The 23254-nt window shown below is 43.3% G+C and overlaps 1 protein-coding gene across 1 annotated transcript in view; it reads left to right on the top strand.

Annotated features, from left to right (window-relative positions):
* DYNC1I1 (dynein cytoplasmic 1 intermediate chain 1) overlaps positions 1 to 23254 on the top strand; it is a 291917-nt gene that overhangs the window by 45918 nt on the left and 222745 nt on the right. Inside the window, exons 5-6 of the mRNA XM_074986221.1 lie at positions 12589 to 12648; positions 18016 to 18131. Of these exons, the coding sequence (XP_074842322.1) occupies positions 12589 to 12648; positions 18016 to 18131 (176 nt within the window). The remainder of the gene's footprint in view (positions 1 to 12588; positions 12649 to 18015; positions 18132 to 23254) is intronic.

The following is a 23254-nucleotide window of genomic DNA, read 5'->3' as shown; positions in this document are numbered from 1 at the left end:
CATGCTTGTTTGTGGATTCTGAGGATGACCAAAAGGCAAGTTATTTTTAAGGCAAGAGATTAGAGAATGGGGATTTTTGAAGAAAACCATTGACTCTCAAGAGCAGCCCCACAGCCTACAATATTTTAAATAACTGAAATTCTTTTTCTCAAGTCTTCCATCTCCTTCAGTTTAACAGTGTCTTACAATGGCCAAAGCACCACCAACCTGTTTGACTATCTGTTTGGTTCCCCTGAAGGACTGTGGTGTGTTCTTTTCTTTTTCTGACTCCTTCTGTCTGGTAAAGGGCCAATGATGCATTTTTTTTTAATGGGGCCTCATCCAAATGCCCATCAAAGTTAATGGAAAGAATCCTGTTAATTCATTGAGCTTTGGATCCAGCCCCAGCAATTGCATTTACAATCAAAAATACAAGGATGTGTTAGTTTTCTGGCATATTTTGGCATAGACATGAAAAACAGAGTGGCTTAATATTCTATACTTCCTTTTCTCTCTGGCCACGTCTCCATGGAGCCCTGCTGCCATGCTTCTGCCAGCAGTGTCATGCAAATGAGGGCTCTCAAAAATGCAAATGGTCACCCATTTGCATGTTTGGGCAGCTTATTTTCATAGTCTTGCGAGATTGCCCAGCTTGGAGAGGCTGCTGCTGCTGGCAGAAAACAAGCTGTAAAGATGTGGTTCTGTCAGCAAAAACCCCCTTTGTTGGCAGCCCCTTATCCCTGATTTTTTTTGCAGGGATAAGGGGCTGCCAACAAAGGGGGTTTTTTGCCGACAGAACCACGTCTATGTGGCTAGTTTTCTGCCAGCGGCAGGGGGATCTCACGGGACCAGGCAAATGAGCCACAAGAATATGCAAATGAGCAAACATTTGCATTTTTGAGAGCCCTCATTTGTATCATGCTGCCGGCAGCAGCGTGGCAGCGGGGCTCCGTGTACACTTAGCTTCGCAGTTTATTCTTGAGGTTAAAACATAAAAGTAAGATTGAAGAGCTGATACCTCTCTGAAAGTGTTCAAGTGGCATCACAGATTCTTGTGCTGCAAGAGCAAACAAACCAACAGCTTCTGTATGGATGAGTATCATATAACCGTGTCTCCCTCATGCACATGATTTTTATTAATCCAGTTACAAAATGACAGTCTACAGCTTGCGACAGCGACAGTAGGGCTTTGTAGATTGGTGGGCTCAGCAAAAGCTTCTGTTTGACCTTCTATACTTGCAGAAACAGCATGCTGCTGGCTGTAACCTTGCTCATAAATTAACATAAATGTGAAGGCCAGAATTTTGGGTAGCAATAGGTTGTAAATTAGATCAATGTTAGGATTATAAATCGTGTGATATAATTAAACAGATTTGGCCAGCTCAATTACTGACTTACATTAATGCAGCTCCATGGGACATAAGTCATCAAGGAATTTAGCCCATATCTACCTTCTTTCTTTAAACCATGATTTAAATGGTTTAGTTCTGCTCTGAATTCAAAATAGGCTTCAAAATCAGTTTAAATGGAGCCCTGCAGTTTATCTGTAATTTAACCAGGATGCAGAACTGTATAAATCTTCATCCTCTTCATCAATAGTCCCTTTTAAAACATCCCCGCTTTTCTTAAGTGCATGCATTCTTTTGTGCAGAGACTTTGCTATTGCTACAATCTGCCAGGCTGCCAAAATATCTTGCTTCTTTCTCAGGGAGGTCCCTGTCGCTCTTTTCAGTGGTTGAGATCGGAAGGCAGGGCGTCCATCTGTTTGAAAGTGTAATTATCATCTCAAGTGCATGACTGTGCTCCAGCACTCTTGCCAAATCCCCTGTGCGCTTAATACATCATGGCATTTTATCGCATTGTCATCACACATGTACTATATATGAACACTGCTAGTGATGTATGAGCATTCTGTTTGAACTAATATCATAGGCAAACCCTTGTTAAGTAAAACAGAACCTCTCAAAATACTGATAACCATCTTGTTGCAGTTTTTCTGTTCCCAACAAGTAGCCCAAGGAAGGCATTTTCCTGAGATAATGCTGGCAACGTTCAACTGGTCTCCCAAATGCAGTGCATATGGTGTGAAGGTGATGATTTAAAGACAGAGCAGGCATTGAGGCGAACTCTACCATTACTAAATAACAGCTGGTTGCTCTTGTGTTCCTTCATAGATTAGTTGTTTTTGATAGGCATGTATTAGCTTTTTAAATTGTGAAAGTGACGAAAAAAGATCATTGGAAAGATAAACAAAGTTATACAGATCCCTAAATGATAGTACATCTCAGTTAACACAATGAACTGGAATAAGAAAAAATATGTATTCGGCATCTCACTAACACTTTTCTATTGTAGTGTTGATCAATAAGATATTTAAAATAGAAGCTTCAGAGGGATTATGGCAAAGACTAAAGCTATTTTTGCACCTCCAGCTCTCCATCAAATAAGATTTTAGTAGCTAAATCAACAACTGGCTCAACTGTAAATTCCTCGTTTTCACTACAGGCTTGAGAGCTTAAAAATTGAAAAAATAGAAATTCTCCAATTATTCCAGTAAGTGTCTGACATGGCAAGTGCAATGTTGGCTCTCAAGAAGAGCCACAAGGAGATCAGAGGGAGATCATGAGATACGTATGCCCCTGACCCCAACAGCAGTGAATTGGGAATACCTGGGCCTTCTGAGAAAAGAGGGAAGAGGTGCCTCATGGGTCCGGCTGTGGCAGGTTTCGCTGGGTCTAACCACTGCAACCCCTTTAAAAGGGGTTGGGAGTGCCATTTTATACTCTAGTGGGCCAAGGTGCCTCAGTGCTTAGTCTGCCACAGATGCTGCTGTCTCCATATCCCGTCTCACGTGTTTGGATTTAGTAAATTGCAATGCTAAGTGTTATGGGATGTGCCTCAGATCTATGGAAAAACTCACTGCAGCTTTACCTATGGAGCCCATGACCAGCTCCCCCTTAATATTTCTACGCTTAGGAGGTCATAATATTTCCAATATTTTAAGAGATCAGGTTAGGAGGGAGCATGTTACTTTTGCTTGTCATTAATGAAACATACAAATACAGCAGTTCAGCGGTTCCTTTTGAAGTCACTGCACTGTTGCTTGTTTTCCCATTTACTAGGAAAGCAAAGCAGCTCTTGGTGACAGGAAATGAAAGTCCAGGGTGAGTGCTTTCCCCTGCTTTGCTCAAAGGCCTCTTTGCAATGCTGGGGTGTGACTCTGACCTACCAGAGAGCCCTTTGAAAGGCTATCTTTTCCATTGTTTCAGTGTGTAGCTACTTTGAAAGTGCTGATCTTGAGGATAGTGACCTTGGAGAAGGACAGAAGTTGTGCAGAATAAATTCTGCAGTATCAGCAATAGAAGTAGCAACTTGATTTCAGCTTCAGGGACAACTGCAATTATATTTACATCCCGTTACACAGGGGATTAGTGTTGGACCTAATATTTAAATCTGATTGTATCAGTGATAGTTGATGCTTACACCTTTCACTTTTATTCTGCGGATTTAAACTTTAGTGGCATCTTTAATATCACTGAGTTTAGAGAGATTTTTTTTCTTTTGGTCCTGTTGTCAAAGGCTGATCTAAGTCAGTGGAGAGATTATTACCATTGAATTCAGTGAGCTTTGTATCAGATTTTCAGTGCTTAAATACTGTATTGGTGGAGCTTTCTAAAATATTTCAAATTTGGGCCTGGGAATATTTGGGAAAGCAAATACTTTATCACCAGAGTAATTTAACAAATACACCAAAGAAATCAAACAGTTGTGTAATCTTCATAAAAGCTCCTACAATTATATGGTTGGAATAATTGCTTCTAGAGTTGTGGTTCAAAAGTACATAGTAGCACAGTTGGGTCCATCTTTTATTATTGTTTTGTTTTGTTTTGTTTTGTTTTTTAGCAGTACTTAAAAGGATATTTCTTTGCTCAGACCCCTCTCATGTCCCATGTTGACTTATCTTCGTAAATCCCTGCTTTGAATTAGGGAGTGCCAAATACCAAGGTCTGATTGCCAGTAGTGTCAAGAAGAAAAATATCATAGACAACTAGACCGCATTGTCTGGGCCAGTTCTCTTCTTTCCCTTACTCTTTCGGCAGGCTATTCTAGTGTGAGAGAATGGAGACCAGTTGAAGGCTCAGTGATATCTTTTCTTTCTACTAACTGGGGAAGGAATATCAGCTTTTAAAGATCTGTCTACAGTGCAATGAAAAATCTAGAGCTGGCTCATGCTAGTTTTCTTGGCTCACAGGATTGAGCTAATTAACTCCAGGCTGTTGAATGGCATTGTAGATATTTGGGCTGGAATCTGGGCTCTGTAATCCTGTGAGGTGAGAAGGTCCCACAGCTCTGGCTGTAGTTTATGCCTGGAAGTCTACACTGATGTTAAACAGCCTGCTAGCGTGTGGCTGAGGCTGGGTCAACACTTACGTTGAATATGTGCAATTTTAGGTATGCCAATTGCATATCAAAAATCGATTTTGCAGCCATTGATATTTGTCCCTGTCCTCGCTGCAGAATGCTGATGGGAGCTCTCCTCCTGTCGGCATTCTTTAAGCCTTGTGGCTCGCAAGGAGTTCTGGGGTCAACAGTGACCGAAGTGTTCGATCTTCCACAGCAAGTGTAGACCCAGCCAGAGTCAGCTGACACAGGCAAGCCATGAGTGTCTCAAAGCACAATGCTGAATTTCACTCATGACAGATAGACATGATGCATGTAGCGTAGTAATTGAGTTCATATTATTTGGTAAACATGGAATTCTATTGGAAGAGTACCAAAATGGTTCATTTTTGTTGGGCATAACCCAGATGGTAACACTTGTACCTTTCCTAGCAAGTTGCAGCCATGATCTAAAGAGCCTCATTCCTTACACGCTGCTTCGTGTTCAAGGAAAGCTGAGGAGCAATTCATATTTGATAATTGCCACACTGTTTTAGTCTACAAACAACCCAGGGCATCAGTTGCTCAGCAAACATGTCACAGGACGATTGATAGCAGGGCTATTGTTTGTCACTGTGTGGGAGATTTTTGTAACTAGCTACTTTGAAACAATGTAGTACAGTCTGACTAAAATAATGTGTGCACTTTCTGAATGATGGGAATGGCCTGGTCTGGCTCAGTGCTGAGCTGCTCTCGTATACTGTAACCCACTGAGCCCTCATTTGTGGATTTTCCTGTAAATGCCTCGCTTTGTGCATATGTTTGATTCACCCACAATAAAAACAAGGTGCTCAGGGCTCAAAATTAAAAGATCTCAGGAGACTGATGGAAGCGAGGGCATCTGCAAATAAGCCTCATATTTTCATACCAGCTCCCACTTCACCCAGTCCCCTCCATCTCTCATTTCTGTAGCTTTTACATCCAGAAGAGACAATTAGATTATCTAGTCAGACCTCCTGTATAACACAAGCCACAGAAGTTCATTCGGTTACTCTTGTACTGAGCCCAATAACTAATATATCCTGGAATCTTCCCTTGCAGGGGTGTTCCATACACCAGGCTAAAACGGGTAAATTACTGCTTAGCGTCTCAATTGTTTGCGCAGTGGGATGACAGCATCAAGTGGCCACTCCTTGGCCCTGTGCCTTCTGTATGGTAGAATGATTCTGAAAGTAAATATTATCATAAAATAAATCCATATTAAAAGAATTCTGCAAAAATAACATTCATTTTGTATTTTTGGACTTTCAGACATCTCTTAAGGAGAATAAATGTCGTGGGTCTTGTGGTTTCAATTGTGCACCACTCATCTTGTCTAGTTTTAACATAAATACAATAAAATATGAATTGAGACATCATATTTTCCATGTAAATGACTGAACTGGGTGAAAAGTGCCAGAAATGTCATGGATCTGATACATTAGAAAGGTTCTCACTGGACTATAGTGAACTATGTTCTCAAAATAGATCCATTATGGTAGCAACAGTGTAAAATTTCCTACACTCCTCCAACAATACATTCCTGGTAACCTTCAAACAACATTTCTAAGCACAAAACCAGTCTTTGGAGCCTGCAAAATCTGCACTGTGTCTTCCCCCATGCCCCAGTTTGAGGTATGTAGAGGTGTCAAGGGTAATTTCAGTTTACATTTAGGGAAGAAATACTTCCTAGTCCTTTTCTTTGTGAAGAAAGCTCTGGAGAAGTAAATCAAGCCCTAGATTTCAAAAGTTGTCTCTGATTTTTCATAGAGCTTTTAGAATTCTCATAGTCTCCCCTACAACTGGCCAAGGGGGAAGGAACAGGCATTGTGTTAATACAACTGAATACTCAGAGATCCCTCTTAGGGGCAAGAAGTAACAAATGACCATTCCTAATCCTGCCTTATTTGGAATATTGTCCTTGGGAAAAATGTTCTGTCTTTGACACTAAGCACAGACATTTTTTGTGCCCAGTAATTTTAGGGTCTGTCTTGGAGAAGAAAATTAGTGACTTACAGCCCCACTTCTTGCCAGCTCAAGTTTGTGCCTCCAGAGAATCATCCCTGCTAACTGTCCCTCAAATCTTGTCACCAGTTCAGTGCACAGTGGCAGGATTGCAGTGGATGGAAATCTGTTACATATTGGAGTGGAGATTGAAAAATTGTTCCCCATACCCACCCCAAACTGCTAACACTGACTTTGTCTAAGAATAATGGCATGTTATTCTAAATATTTGAGTGTCTAGAGGCCCCAGATCAGGTTCAGAGCCCCATTGTGTCCCAGCCACATGATGTGAGATAGTTCTAGTTAGGAGGAACTTGAGATTTAAGGGGAGTGAGGGAGTGAGCCTCCATGTTCATAAGATGGATTGCAAACTGTTCAGGGCAGAAGTTGTCTCTGCTACTTTTGTATTGCATGTGGTGAAAGAGACCCTGCTTTCTGACTGTGGCCTGAGTACACTATAATAATAAAAATAGGGCTGATGTATCTCTGTTGGGTCTTCCAATGATTGCATCAATAAGTATCAACTGTGGTGGTGTCTTTTGTGACTTTGACCCCTGCCCAGCTCCTAGCTGGTGGGAGAGCTCAGAATCTTACTAGCTTCAGGACACCGAAGGGTTATTACATGTTAAGAGTTCACCATTACTTCTGACTGGGGGCTAATTTGAATAGACCTACAGGGTCTATAGCTCTTGAGCATTCTGTTGCTAAGCTTTAATTTTGATCACACTGTAGTGGAATTCTCTCTAATGGAATATTGGTTATTTCTTGGGAGATTTGACAGGTCTGAAAGGGGATGGAGAAGAGAGGAGTATCTGGGTCAAACAAGCCATGCACATCTTTTTTCTAACTGTTTGGAAAATATGGGTGTGCAGATATAAATGGCTCCAAGGTAGCCATAACTTTAAAAGTAGCATTGGCAGCATGTCAGGGGTTATTTTTGCACAAGTGGCTTGTATTTTTTTAGCAATCTGTGTAGTGCATTAGACACTGGGATTTTTTTCCTAACATCAGACATTCAGCTCTTTACTTACACAGGAAGGACAAATTCCACTCTTCACTAATGTCTCAATTCTTCTCCGGCATACTAGCTCAGAAAGACAGGATAGGCTCTAGGTCTGGAGAAGCCTCCTAGCATAATTCTGAGATGCATCACAACATCTCTGGACAAAGCTTTTTGTGCTGCACCTCTCTCATTACAGCTCATGGTGGGAACAAAAGTCCTTCCATCATGCCAAGTATATGCATATATCTTCTCATAATTATTCATTTTTGTACATGTTCATGGATGTGAGACTCTTTTTCATTTTGACCTATCACAGTACAGCACATGTCCTTGCTTACCACCCGAGAGACTAAGGCTACATCTACACTACAAGCATGACCCCACAGCTGCACTGATAGCAAAGAAAGAAAGAAGTTTCTCAGCCTCTCACCTAAGCAGGGCTTTGGGGTTTTTTTGTTTTTTTGTTTTTTGTATTTTTTTACATATGCATGAATGCTTCTGTGCCCTGGGATCATGCAGGAATCTGCGTCATCTGAGCTGGCCCTCTGGCCACTTTTCCCTGTCTTAAGGGGTCAATTTGATAAAAAAAATTGCCAAAAGAAATGAAGGTTGGAAAGAACGCATCACCAAAGATTGCCAAATTAACTGAAATCTCTTGCTTTTCTAACTGAAATATCAAAGAGTTTACAAAAAACAGCAGGTGCTTGTGTCTTCTCAGCTGGCCCCCCAGCCACTTTTCCCATCTCAAGGATGCCATTTGATAAGGAATTTGCCAAAGCTTGAAGAAAGAGGGTAGAAAAGGTTAGGAAGAAGATTTTGGGCTTCCCACTACACTACATAGTTGCCCAACACAGAGGATGGGGCTTGCCAAATTTCAACAAGTGGTGGTGCTCCGGTGGGGGAACCAGCCTCAAGGCTGTTAGGGGGCTGAGCCCTCTCATTCTATGGGGGCGTGATTTTGAGAGGTCAGAGGATGAAGGGCCAGTTGAAATGCTCCCTTCAGTGTTGCTTGGGTGTAGAGAGTGGAAGCCTCCCAACACCTTATCCGTCAGGGGCGACTTCCCCCCAGTGGCAGCAAGCCCCTGGAAATCTTTCCTGCCTTTGGAGCCCTCACTACACACAAGCCAGGACTTGGTGCTGCCTGGCAGCATGGTCCACACTGAGCAGCAAGCATGTCCTTTTATTGGGTCAGGGACTAGCTACGTGATGTGGTTAGGTGTCGGAAAGACCCTGATTGCATGGCACCTATGATGGGGGTCGGGGGGGCTGCACAAATGTGAACCGCAGAAAATAAGTTTCTTAGCCTCCAATACAAGCACAATGCCCCCAACAGCCTAGCTGCCATGTGGGGCAGTGGGGCAGGAGCTGGCATCAGTGCTGAAAACAAAATCCAAATGCTCAGCTTGCAGAGGTAGAGGCAGAACCAGGAGCTCCATGTTGGGGCTATTTTGAATGGGTAGATGTGCTCACAGTGCTGATAGCAAAGAAAGAAAGAAGTTTCTCAGCCTCTCTTACAAGTAGGACCCCACAGCTATGCTATGTTGAATTTAAAGCAGTTACCTTGATTTCACAGTGTCACTGTCTTCACTATAAATACCATTAGCTCAATTTTAGGCAGTGCTGAGGTCGGTGTTTAACATGATGGAAAGCTACTCAACGTAGCATCAAGTTCGAATTTAAAAGTTTACATTAAGGCTAGCGTGGAAAAATCATGTCTTTTAATAGACTTAATTAGCTTCCAGAGATACCCTGTATGTATCCTACAGTGCCCCACAGTCCTCCACTCTGGCCGCTTCCATCTCCGCTGCTCTCCAGGTGCACAGAAATTAGGTAACAGGAAGCCCACAAATTTGAATTCGGTGCCAGGAAGCCCATAGCCATGGGGTCATGCTCGTATGCAATGCTTTTTTTCTAGAAAAAAGGTGGCAGAACTCAAGCCCCTAACTGCTCCCCCCACCCCAAGACGACTTAACCACCCTCTATTGGCTTAACTGCCACCCTGGTAGGGCCCAAACATCTCACCCCAGCAGAGATTAAGCTGGCCCCAGGGCAGCTAAACTGCCCCCAGGCAGGGCACAAGCCTTCCCCCGGTGGCTTAACCTGCCCTGGTGGCATGACCCAACCCCAACAGGGCCCAAGCTGTCCCCTTGGTAAGGCCCAAGCCACTCCTCCAGGTGGCTTAACTGCCCCCCAGTGGGGCCTGACCTGCCACTCTGGCGACTTAACTGACCTCCCCAGTGGGGCCCAAGCCACCCCTCCTGCCAGCTTAACTGCCCCCAACAGGACCTGAGCCACCACTCAGTGGCTTAGCTACCCCCTACAGCCCCAACCCATCACCCCCCTTAAGCCCCCCAAAACCTAGGATTCACTCACCTTCCTGCACAGCTGCACAGCTCCCTCTCTGCCACATACAGTGTGTCAGGGGCAGCTCCCAGCGCTCTGCCTCACTGAAAGGATAGATTCAATTTAATTGGTTGAATGGCTGGATCCCTAATGCCAGCCATTAAACCAGTTAAATGGAGTCCTTTTTCAGCATGGCAGCAGGGAGCTGCAAGAGAGCAGTAGCGGTGGGAGCTGCAAATGGCTCCTTCGACCAGTGGCATCCAACAGCAAATCAAGGATCGCCACACTTGTGGTTGTTGTCCTTGCACGTTTGCCACAGTTTCCTCCTTTCCCTGCTTTAAATAAATGCCCCTGCTTCACTCAAAGCCAAGCTCCCCAGCCTGCCTCCCGAATGAATGCCCTCCTCTTTCCCCAGAGCCAGGCACCCCCAGCACCTCCTAAGTCAATGCTCTTCCCATTTCCCAGAGCCAGATACCCCCAGCCTCCCCCCCCGCCCGCCGCCACTGAATGCTGTCCCCCTTCCCCACAACCAGGTACCTCCAGTCCCCAACACTGAATGCTCTCTCCATTCCCTAGAGCCAGTACCCACAGCACGCCCTATTGAATGCCCTCCCTGGTCCCCACAGCCAGTGATCTCCCCCCTCCTGCTAAGTGAATGCCAGCGACTTACTTTCCTGATTCTGCTGGAGTCACACCAGCTACAGCCAGGCCAGGCTGCCGGGGCTGCTTCAGGACCACACTGGGCTGCAGATGCTGGGGCAGCGGGCACCGCGCCGCTCCCAGCATGCAGCTGCAGGTGCCAGGCTGGGACTTAAAGAGCCGCACAGCTCTCAGCTGCAGCTGCCCGTGTATGGAGTAGTGGAGAGGGGCATATTCAAAAAGGGCGGCCCACAGGGAAAAAGGTGCCAGCCCCCTAACAGCCAGTCAGAGCTGGCCCTCGCAGCTGAACAACACTGTAGAGACCATCTCAACTGGCTGTTCATCCTCAGATCCTCTGAATGTCCCCATGGGATGAGGGGGGCAGACCATTTGGGAAGTTAGACACTTGCTGCTTTTTTTAAAATCTTTGATAATTCATTGATAAAAAGCAATTCACTTAATTTGCCAATCTGTGCTGATGCCCTACTTTTCCTTCTTTTCTTCTGGAAAAATGTCCGTTTGCTTTCCATGGGAGGGGAATGAGGGCAATGCAATGTGGGAAGATAACATCACATACCCACAACCACTTGCGGGGCAATTTTTCCCATGCTGCACCAGCAAAAATACTCAGAATGCTATGGAGCTGGGGGAACTTTGAGATAGGTTCCCACAATGTACTGCTGCAATAGTCAATGTTTGGTGATTGCATGTGGCAGCAATAAGTTGACTTTGTGCAGAGTTTGTGGGGAGGTGAGGATAGTCAAATTCGAATTTATGAAACCCAGTGTTACAAAATCATTTTAATGAATTTGAATTTATCTTGTAGTGCAGACACAGCCTGAGTTGATATTGACATCAGAGTGGATAATCTTATCAAGCATAGTAGGTGGCAGCATTTATCTGGATTGAATCAGTTTCTTCAGATTATATATTAGCAGTGGTTGCCATTTTGTGGTAGATATTTTGCAAAAATCTGCCTTGTATGGTTTTGTGTTGGGAGAACATGCTCAAACAGTATGCTGTGTACGTCTTTGAAATCTGGATCCAAATAAATAAGGTTGGATGAAAAAAGGTGGGGTGGAGTTCACCAATGTGAGGGCCATAATGAGGTAGTGACACCTGAGGAGTTATTGTAAAGGAGTTAGAGGCTTGTTTTACATTGTTTTAACATCTGCTAATGAAAACCATGCCTCGGCTATCCTTAAATCACGGGAAAGGGGGTTAGGGAGACTTGGGTCCCTGTGTGCCCCTGCACAGACTGGCAAGTTATATGGGGCAATATTTTAAAGAGGCATCTCCAATTGGGAAGCCAAAAATCAAGACACCTGGAATGAGTGTCCACTTCTGAAAGTTTCAGCCTGAGCATCTGGGCATATCGAGTCCCTCATTTATAAATTAAGAGATTACAGCACTTAACAAGAATGTGGACTCTTACTGAGTTTATAAAGTGTCCTGACTCCATTAGATGGAAAGTTTCTTTGTGCTCTATTATAAAATCTTCAGCTAAGACTGCACTGCTGGGTTACTTACTCATGGTCTTTGATAGCACAGTGCTTCCATCCTGAAGAAAACTGAGTGGCAGGCAAGTATATGGAAATAACTTTTTAAAAGTCAGGATGGATTCTTATACAGTGAAAAAAATACTTGTTTGTTTACCCATTCCCAAAAAATATTACACATTACAATTTGTGATACAGGGCATCACAAAAATAAAATCTTTAACTTGTGTATAATGGTTTAGTGTCGGAAGACATAGTAAGGGCTAAATTCTTCAGTGAGTTTTCATGAGGAGAGTTAAGTACATCCCTTCACTGTAACCTATAATAAATGCCTACTGCAAATCTTACAGTTCATTGTGAGTACACAGAGAACAGTGAGTCTGTAAATTGTTTAGTGATCCACATTACACATTTTGTTAAGTAAAATTTGAAAAAAGCCTCAGACTCAAAGTCCTTTTCCCTTGTTTACTAGCACAACGAACCCCAATTCTATGTATTTTTTACAAATTACCTGCTTCTATTGTAGTCTAGCCTCAAACTTTGCTTGATATCAACTGTGGCTCTCAGTTGCACTTTTGAGATGTGTCCTGTGTATGTGCTGTACACCGTATGTCATTAATGAGGTGAGCTTTTTTTTATCCTTTCAGTTAATTCTCTATGCTCTTTTTTTTCTTTGTGCTGCACGGCTGGTAACTACCTTAGGACCCTGCAATGGGACACAGACCCCTCAGTGCTGCAGCTCCAGTCTGACTCTGAACTTGGGTATATGTCATGTCCTTCGTTATTCATTTTATTATTTCTTTGCAAGAGTTGTGTTGAAAATGCTTCCCAGTGGTGCTGCTTTTGAGGCAGGATTTGTTTATTATTATTATTGCTTTGTGGAATTGAAAATGCAATAATTTGTTTTCTTTTGTTAGCTTTGCCAGTGACATTAAGCTTTGCCAGAGGCATTTGTTTAAATCAGGAAACAGAAAAAAAAAAGAGCCTATAAAAAGTCCTGTAGTTTCTGCTGTCCAAGAACAGTACCAAACTATTTAATTATGGATGAAATGTTCTTATAGGGTCACTTTAATGGAAAATGTAATTTATACCAATGTCTTGTTACCATCTGATAATTCTAATAGTTTCATATTGAATTATTTGCAAGATGCTCCCTCATGTCTTCACATTGGCTACGGTTAAAGCTGTTTCCCTTATACACTAATAATCACCCCTTTTCTTTCCCTATGAGTTAATCATGTGAACAATTATATAATTAACAAATAAAACAATCACTTTTACAGCCCAAGAGTAATTTTGTTTTTAATTGAGTCTATATCAGTAAAGGTTTGTTTAATTATAATTAGTCTGAAATTAGTATTTTTTCTAGCTTGGGATACTTGGCTACATACTTGTGAAAATGTTACTACTTTGAGTAAAGTAACTGAAACTAAACACTACCATTGGGTGGCTGATATATATTTTAATAGGGTCAAATTTACTTAGTCTGAAAGATACCTATTGCCATATAATAGTGAAATCCCTGTTCTGAAGTATTTTAATAATGAACCAATCAGCAGAAATCAGCTTTAGCCAATGACACATGGAACTCTGAATGTCTCCTGATTCCCCTAATGTCAGCATCACACTAGAGATGGACCAGAAGTTCAAAGTGAAAATATGGGTTGGTGATGAGTCATGTGGTCTTGATTTGGATATCATCCATGTGATTACCAAAGCTTAAACGATCATAAATAATTGAACCATTGTAGTAAATACTGTAACACAAGAATCAGAGGCTAAGCTACACAAGCATTTCCTTTCAATGCTTTTCAAGGTAGAAATGTTGGCTTTCTTTGTTTATATTGTGAGACAACACAAGTTAGAGGTTACGGATGAAGAAATGAAATGAGAGGTAAAAATATGCCACAAAATGTAGACTTGAAAAGACCTCTTAACAATAGTGGGAAGGAAGCCTTTTCTCTTGAGAGGAGAGGGGATAATTCATCAACATTTGCAGAACTTAAGCTTTCTTTAAATAAATTCCAGACCTAATATTTTATAAGCTAATCTTTTAAATAAGAACTTGTTTAATACTGTCTTTCTGAGTTTGTGGGCAGATGTTTCTACTGCTTGTGCTGCTAGGCATAGTTTTCACATTGATGGTATTGAGAAGGACAAGACTTTGGTGATTTTCATAGCTGCTATTCAGAATCCCCTTGGCCATAATGCAAATGATAAAGACCTTGCCAGTCCCACTTCGCTTGGTGTTTGGCAAAGCTACGAGCAGTTGTCTAGTCAGGCGCTTGGCTATTCATAGAGGGAGAAGATAGAAGAAGAGCAGCAGTGTAGCAAACATCCTTCCACTTCCCTGACCTACAGACAGAAGTGCTTGGGTAGGGTTCATCAGTGTTGCTCTTCTACCCCAGAACTGTTAGGCACCTTTTTGCCTCCTCCTTTTCATTGGCCAGTTGTGGTGGAAGGAGTGGTGCAAGGACGTATCCAACTCCACAGCGCTGCCCGTAGGATCATACAAAATGTGGAATTTTCAAAGTTCTTCCACATACAGAATCCTGACAGAATTCTTAGCATCCCATCCCAGCAACGTGAGTTGGTAGGTGAGCACCAGTGTTCCCTGTAAGCTGCTCAGGAGAGACTCAGGTGTCAGCCAGCTGATTAACAGAGCACCCACAGCCACTCACAGGGGGCAGCGTGTGTTTCTGTTTGTGGTGCACACCCACACATTTGCAGGTGCACATAACAAAATTTAGTCCACCCATGGATAGAAAAAAGTTAGAGGGAACACTGATGAACACACACCGAAGAATCATGCTCTCCCCAGGTTTCCTTTCTTTTAGAAGGAAAGGGCAAGGATCAGGGACATATATGGCACATATAAGGACAAGCAGCATGACAGCCAGCAGCGTTCTACCATGCATGCACTGTCTGTGCAAAGAAAGACATGCCAGATGATCAGGAGAGTGAGTTCACAGCAAGGCTGGGTGTACCATAGTCACATGCTCTGCAATTCATGAGGAGTTCTGTCTGTTTCACAATAACAGCCATTCTTCAGAAGAAGAACAGTTTTATCGGGAGAAATAGGGTCTCCCCTGAGGGTACAGAAATTTAAAAAGTAGTGATACACAATAAATTCTGTAGACTGCACACAGATTGTTCATATGGCTAAAACGCCTGTGATGGACTTGTATCTCTTCTGGTTTCTAAAGCTATAGGGATATTTTTTTTTAATATAAGGTACTAGACAGGTAGCTGCTTAAGCCCTTGTAATGTTCCTCAACAAGGACTATATGAACAACTTAAAAAATGTATCCCTTAAAATGCTGTAAATCCAAAACCACTCAGTGCACTGTAGACTTAAAGGGCATCTAAAAAGAATATGTGAATGGGAAGGTGATGTGGTTGATGGCAGATGGCTGTGCTGCCTTATAGGATGTTTGAGTTCTGAAACAAGACATTTTAATTTGTACCCGGTGGAGGTCAGGTCCTGAACGGTGGTAATATATTTGGGATCAAGGGTTAGACCAACTTTTGGCTATACAAGCAGCCTTTGTTGGCTGATTTGCAGAGTCAAAAGTTGTGCCTGTGAGGTGACGCTTCTTCAATGAAGAAACGCCATCTGTTATAACAGATGATTATTAGCGTGAGACACAAGGGCCATCCACAGGGATATGCAGCATCCACAGTTACTTAGGGCACCACTAAATTTGGAGCACCAGTGCACCCTAGACTGCTGCCTGCTGCATATTCCCAGGGCCACTGTCAGGATGGGACAGCAAGATGTAGGCAACACCAGCTCCTGTGGCCAGCCCCATCCTATGGTTCCCCTATGGCCTGCACTCAGCTGCTGCTCATCAGCTGTTTTCCCTTCCTTCTGAAACAGCAGCCTCCCTTTCACCCAGCAGCTCACACTGTTCCCCTCCTGGCACCTCCCACCTGCTCTCCCAGCCAGTCTCTCTGCCCTGCCCCTGCCTCCCTCTGCCCTCGCCCTGCCACCACAGCTCCTTCCCTGAAGGCCCTATAGCTCTGAGTGTAGCCTCACCTTCCACCCCACGGAGCAGATGGCCCTCCAGACTCCGCTGTTTTGGCTGGGGCAGGGGTAGCTCAATGGTTTGAGCATTGGCCTGCTAAGTCCAGGGTTGTGAGCTCAGCTCTCAAGGGAGCCACTTAAGGATTTGGGGTTTGGGAAACAAAAAGTAAAGAAAGTGAAAAAGGATGGTGCTTGGTCCTGTCAAGGGTGCTGGACTCCATGACCTCCTGAAGTCCTTTCCAGTTCCATGAGATGAGTATATCTCCATAAGTTATGGGTTCGTAAACAACTCCTAAATAAAACATGTTTGAGTTAAATACATAAGGTTCTTTCAGTGAAGTTTTCTAAAAGGGATTTCAGTTCACATGCAGTTTATTTGAGCGGTACCCTAGGTGGAGAACAAGCTTGCTGACATCCATATGGTGCTGCTTTACCTTTGGGACTCTTATATCCTTTCATACATCACCATTTAGGAGAGATTAACCCAAGCACATATTCTGACAGCCACAGACAGGGCATATACAAGCTGCATTTGAACTTTGTTTCCCAAACAGATTTTATTACAGGGCACCTGAGTTGCTACAGAGCAATGAATTTAGTTCCTTGCCTTCCTGAGATGCACGCACACACTTCCCCAAGCTTCATCTCAAAACAACCAAATTTGAAATTTGTTTAGCCAATTTATTAGTTGCCAATTAATTCATCTGAGGGATGTTGGCATTGTTTGCCCAATGCACTAGTTACAGATGAATGCTTCTTTATTCATGCATCTCTAGAGAGAATTGAATAATACTCAAGAAACAAGTTGACAGTTTTTCCCCCCTCAGTCAAGCTACCGTCATACAAGCAAGTTTTGCCAGCAAAACCCCAGTTTTGTCAACAACACTCGTGGAGCATGCACACACAAAATGGGATTTGTCGACAGTATCTGGACAAAACTCTGCATTTTTGCCGGTAGCATTCTGCCTCTCAGCCATGAGGTATAACGCGACTGTCGACAGATTCTGTTGACTAAAAAGCTGTGTGAATGTTTGGGGGGCGGGGGCGGTATGCTACTCTCAACGGACCAGACATCCACAACAATGGGCAGCCCTGTCTTCTGTGCTTCCCAGTGCCTGTTTTGTCATGAGAGCAGCTGGGCAGTCAGCTGTTCTGTCAACAGAGTGGAGAGCTCTTCCGATTGGCTTTTGTGTTTGGCCACACTCTGTCAACAGGAGTTTTATCTAGATCTCTGTTCTGTCAAATCCCTTCTGTTGAGAGAGCACTATCGTGTGACTGTAGCCTCAATGAATACGTTCCATGTGACTAAATCTTTTCATTGTTAGACTAGTCATCTCTATTATTTCAATAACCAGCAATTCTAGTGCTTAACTTTCTTGCTTATTTCCCTCTAGTTTATTTATAGTTAGGGAGACAGGGGAAAGGAAGACAATCCATACCTCTATGGCAGCTCTGTGCTGCTGGTGACCCTACCAACCTTTTGTAGGACAGATCCATTAAAGCTATGTTGGCAGGATTCCCATGGCCATCAAATTTGGCCTTTAAGGAGAGTGTTCATTAGGAGGCCAACAGTCAGGCATTATTTTGTCTTTTCTACAGCTCCAGATAGGTAGTAGAGAGCTGCACTTTCCTTCTCAATGCTTTTGGATCTGTTTCCAGCTTGTCCCCGTCACTGGGTGGATGTTAGCACTCATAGGTGTGTAGAGGGTAGCCAACCATCCTCTGTGCACAGATCTGCCGAATATTTGAACAGGCCCAATGAACACATCTCATGCCCTCCCTATTACATCTCCTCCACACATGAACTCAACTCACTTCCCCCGACCTAAAAAAAAAATAAAAAAGGCCAGAAATATGTATCACATAGTTCATTACCTTTGACTCTAGCCTGGCTATTCATTCTCAGGTTAATTTCCTTTAGTTCAAAGTCAGTGTATTTTATTAATCCTTCCCGATAAATTAACCAAACCTCATTTATTAGTTTTTGTATGAGCAGACACGAATACTTTATCATCCTGTCTGTGAAAGCTTATTGCAGTTTTGTAATGTACCTGTGTTTCACACTTACTTGACTAACTTTCTGATCTCAAATTAAATCTTAGACGCAGACTGCACAAGCTAGGTGTGTCAAAGATTACCCAGGTTGATTTCTTACCCCGGGAGGTGGTGTCCTACTCCAAGGAGACTCAGACACCTCTTGCTACACATCAGTCTGAAGGTAAAATATTTCCTGTTTCCAAATTTGTCAATAATATTTTGTAGCATGGATTCAAATAATATGTTTGTTTGCCGGGGGTTTTCTTAAATGGGGAAGAATGTTTAACATGTTGATATTTCTATTTATCACACATTTCCTGTTTGTTTGATAAAGGGTAGTCATGGTGTGCTATTCTAATAATGAGTTTAACTACAGGTGGAGAAAAAGTATAGCTGCTTTATAACAAACACTGTTCTAACAGTGGTGTCATAAGTTATATTTTCAAAGAAATCATTTGGTAGCTAGGTAAGAGATTGCTTCATGCTGTTAGCTTCTTTCTCAAGGAAATATACTCATTCCTGTGGTTCTATAAAGAGGCAACATTTGAATGGCACTCTAATATCCTGGCTCAGTACGATGATGTCATCTCCATAGTTCCATCAAGATGAGACCCTGCAGTTTACAGCTGCCCAAGGAATGGGGCCTTCTCACTTTTGGTGTTGACAGTCCTGGGTTCTATCCTGGCTGCTGTTGATCATAATGTCCGTAAACCTGGAGTTGCTGTTTGTTATAAGGTTTTGTCGTCAATAAAGATATAAAATTAATATTTTATATTTTATATATGCTAGTACAGTTCTGAGCTTTAGCCATTACTTAATACAGGATGAACCTCTCTAATCCAGAACACTCTCCTCTGGCAACATCCATAATCTGGCATAATTTTAGTTAGCCGTACGATCACTTATTATGGGTGTGGACAAGTTTCCCATGGTCCCGTAAAGTTTGAGCCCAGTCCTGGCTCTCAGTGTTCTATGTTGTTATTTAGCTGTAATTTACCCCTAAATGTCTTCTAAGAGCCTAATGAGCAGTGGAAGTGTTGATAATGTTCTTGAGAATACTGATTTCCTGTGGTCCAGCAAATTCTCTTGTTCAGCACTGGTCAGGTCCCGAGGGTGCCAGACTAGAGAGGTTCAACCTGTAGATATGTTTGTCTTCATTGCACTCCACTAATGTCAAAGGTGTCGTTTGTGGTTTGCCTTCTCCTTTTGGGGTGGGGGACAGTACCACTCAGGCCATTGGGGCTACATGGGGAGCATGCATGAGGCTTGCAGGTTGGGAGGACAACGCTCTTATTTAATCTCATACCAGTTAAACGATAGCCTGGTGCTCACCAATACGAACTTTCTCCCTAAAGACTGTATTTGTCCTTTGTCACCCTGGACAGAAAAAAGTGGAAGGAAACGGAAGCACAACACATTAAGCACGCCCGCTGGAAGGGTGGTCATAAGAATTTGAGTAACATCTGAAGCACATGTTACAATTAGGGCGTGTGAACTCTCCTACCTGGGATATGAATAAGGATCAAGAAGATTGCAATGGGCGAATCAATTAAGTTTGCCTAAATATGAGTTACTGCCTGAAGAGAGAGAGATTTATATACTGGAAGTGGTGGTGAAAGTTGACACTGGGACTTACCAGTGCACTCTGCACCAGGTCTGGCCTCCTTTGCAAAGAGAGATGGCTGTGGACCTGTGAAAAGGGTGGGACTTGCAGCCAACCCTCCCACAACCAGTACTTTATGACTGGTGGCCAGGAGCCCCCTGGCTGCAGTGCCATGGCAGCCATGATCCCTGGGCCCTTTTAAATTGCTGGGCCCCGGGGCACCTGCCTCTTTTGCTCCCACTTGTCGTCAGCCCGGCCGGTAGAGTCTGGGAGTGCTGCTTCGGCAGTGCTTTAACCTGGCTGCCATTTTGTCCCGGGCCAAAAGGGCAGCAAAACACTGCCACAGCAGCACAGTTGGACCCTACTGGTGGTACCATCAATGAGTGTGGAACGGGGGCATAAGCTGGCCATGGGTGGGCCAGTCTGGCAGCTGGTTCTTACCGGTGTGCAACACCAGCCCACTTTCACTTCTGATTATTACCTGTCTCTTTAAGAGAAGAGCAGGGGAGGGCCTCATGTGAAACATCCCAATTCCCTGCCCCCCCCACGTGCTAGTTAAGAAGTTTACTTTCCAATCATTGCTGTTTTATTCACCCAATGTAGTACTATTGTCCCACATTAGTCCTGGGTGAATTACTATTTTAAACTGAGTTCAAAGCATGTGATGAGAAAGGAAGACCTCGTGAGAAAGGTGGTTTGTATATGTTACATCACCATTTAGACAGTGCCACATGCTGAAATAGCCTGTCTTGAAATCTGCTCGAAATAAGCATAGCGCAAATTGGGTAGCTTATTTTGAGATTAGGGCACCATCTAGACATAGCCCTGCAGGCCTGGAATCACGACCTCCTCCTACTGTGATTGCTAGAGTCTCAGTTACTAAAAAGAAAAAAGGTATCTTCTGATTTTAAAAGAAATAATAACATAGTTCTTCCCTGTCTAAAAACAGATTATCATTGCTTTTTAAGAACAGGCAATTCTCTTTATTTGAGAGGAATAATGACATATTATTTCCCTTTCCCACTCTGTTATTTAGGAGGACATATCTATGTCCCTTTCCACCTTTTGAGTACAAATACTTAATTCTCTTGCTTGGGTTAGGGAAGAATAAGTGTCCTACCCTTTCTTTTCTTTCCTGGCCAGAAGTGGATGACTTCAAAGAATCTAAATCCAAGGTCTGGAGTCTAAGGAACGCAGGGTTCCCTCCTCCTTGTTAAGTCATGATTGGACTTTAACTACGGTCTTTGAAGAAGTTCAGAGATAGCTTAGCTTCACCTCCTACATTTCCATGAAAACCTTGCTGGGCTTGATTCAGGCATGAGTAATGCCAGCTCTTCTCTTAGGGGTTTTTTCTTGGTGAGGCTGCACCTTAGAGACAGGAAGGGATTACAAGCAATAGAGAAAGTAATTTAAATTGCTTCACTGCATTGGGTCATCCATATTCTCATAAACAGCATTCCGAAGTAGCCTTCACTAATGACTGCATCGCCAGACGTATCCCAGAGCTTGCCCTCATGTGGTAGCACACCAAGCAGAAGGCAACCGTGCTTCACCTTTGACTTCTGCCAGTGATCAACCTCCTGGTAGAGTGCAGCTGCTCCCAGTGGCACAGGTGTCTGCATGTCTACCTTTGATGAGGTGTGTGTGAGGGGAGCACCATTGGCACTGTAATGCAGAGAGACATACCTGTCCTTTCTAGTACGCTGTTCATTCTCTTTTAACCAGAAGTAAATTCTCCAAGTTATATTTATTCCTCTTCTATTGTGCATTAGATTGTACCTCCCTAGTCCGGCATCCTTGAGACCTGAGTGGTTTTGAATGAGGGACTTTGTATCCTGTGGGGGCTGCCTGCTGGCTGGGCTGGCTGCCACCCACTCACTGTCCGCAGACTGCCTGGGGAGCTTGGCTCCTGAGGCTCTCAACTGTGGGGCTGATGGAGGAGAGGAGGTGCTCTGCTTTCAGCCTGCCTGCTGGGCTCCCTGCCACTAGGATGCCTGGCCAGGCTCCCCACAGAGCTCCCCACCTGGCCAGGCTCTCCCGCTACCTGCAGGCCTGCAAGAGGGAGACTCCCAGCCCCCAGCCGCTGTAGGGGTACAGGTAGGCAGCTCTCTGCCCTGGCCAGCTCACTGCCACCCCTGGGGCTACAAGTGGGGGACTCCTACCCCCGCATCCAGGCTCCCTGCCACCCCTTCACCCGTGGGGCTCCACTTGTGGCCAGCCAGACCAGTTGGATGCAGCTGGGGCTCTGTGCTCCAAGCACTTTCTGGGTCAGCAACATTGGTGGTCCTGCTGGACCAGAGAGTTTCAACCTGTAGTGGAATCTACTCTTCTACCGGAGATCTTAAACATGTGCAGTTTTCAGACTTATAATAGGCACCTGGGTCTGAAGTCTGTTAATGAAAAGTAAGTTTCTTATAGAGGGGAAGGAAATTTGAACTTCTGGCACAAGAGATTTACTGACCTTCACTTAATATCTTCTTGTAGAAAAACAAGGTGTTATTCTCCGGCTGTAAACAGAATGACCTATTTCAAAATTACAAGGATTTTGCCAAACTCAGCCAAGGAATCCTACGTTTTTGACTTCAGTGGAGTTATACCAAGGATACTTTGGACTCAATCTAGCTACTGAAGTGTCTTACTAATATTAATATGCGCTATGTAGGAAAAAGACAAAAATAACCACTTCATTCAGTTCTGAAGTGGGCCAAATAAACTGGCAAATCTATCCTGGAGCCTCACACACGAGTAGGATATTTTATATTTTGTAAATCTCCAAAGTAATGTCACTTAAAGTAATACATTTTAGAAAATGAAGCAGGGGACTGCTCCTATCCAAGATAGGCCTAAAAACCAAAACACATTTATGTGGGTATAAGCTTTTGTGGTTTTTTTGGAACTAGAGTTGAATTTTTGGGACTAAAGTCAAGAACCAGTGCAAACTTTCTCCTGTGTATCTGCATGATATGCTGTTGCTCTTTCACGGAACTATAAAAATCCAAATTCAACCCCCCTTTATAGTCCAATCAATGAATATTACTATTTTGTACCACAAATAAGCAGTCCTGTAGCACCTTAAAGACCAGCAAATTTATTTATTAGGTAATGAGCTTTCATGGGTAAGACTACCCCTCTAAGTCTTTTGTATCAGACTGTACTAGATTTGGTGAGACTAAAAAAAATCATAGTAAAAGATTTTGTAGACACCGAATGTCACAATTGCATCCCCATCCCTGGAGATCCAGAGTCCCAAAGTTATTTTTAATTATTCATAAAAAATATATTTCAAAACCATATGAGCAGCTCCCTCTGGTGGTACAACGATAAACCGACACCATCTGTCAGACATGAATTCTGTTTTGAGGAAAAAAATAGTTATTTGGTGTAGTTATTTTGAAAAGCACATAGAAAACATTGAAAGTCCTACTGTACAATAAGAACTTTTATTTAACTAGAAACTACCGTTAATTTTTAGTCTATATTTGTGTAGAAAAAGTGCAGTTCTGTTAGTAGCTATTTCTGTGGTTAAGTGTTAGGAGAATGGCCTGGATTTTGGAAATTGTTGGCTGGCACAGAATAGTACGTTCAGCATTGAAGTAATGATTTCCTCTGGACTGCAAACTGAAGAAGTGTAGGAGCATAGTCACTCAGGAGAGGGGTGTGGATCTCTGGGTTTGAAGGGAAGAGACTGAGGGAAAGTCTGA

This window comes from Carettochelys insculpta, chromosome 2 (genome assembly GCF_033958435.1).
Source record: "Carettochelys insculpta isolate YL-2023 chromosome 2, ASM3395843v1, whole genome shotgun sequence".
Classification (NCBI taxonomy): domain Eukaryota; kingdom Metazoa; phylum Chordata; order Testudines; family Carettochelyidae; genus Carettochelys; species Carettochelys insculpta.
This window is presented reverse-complemented; position numbering and strand designations above follow the sequence as displayed.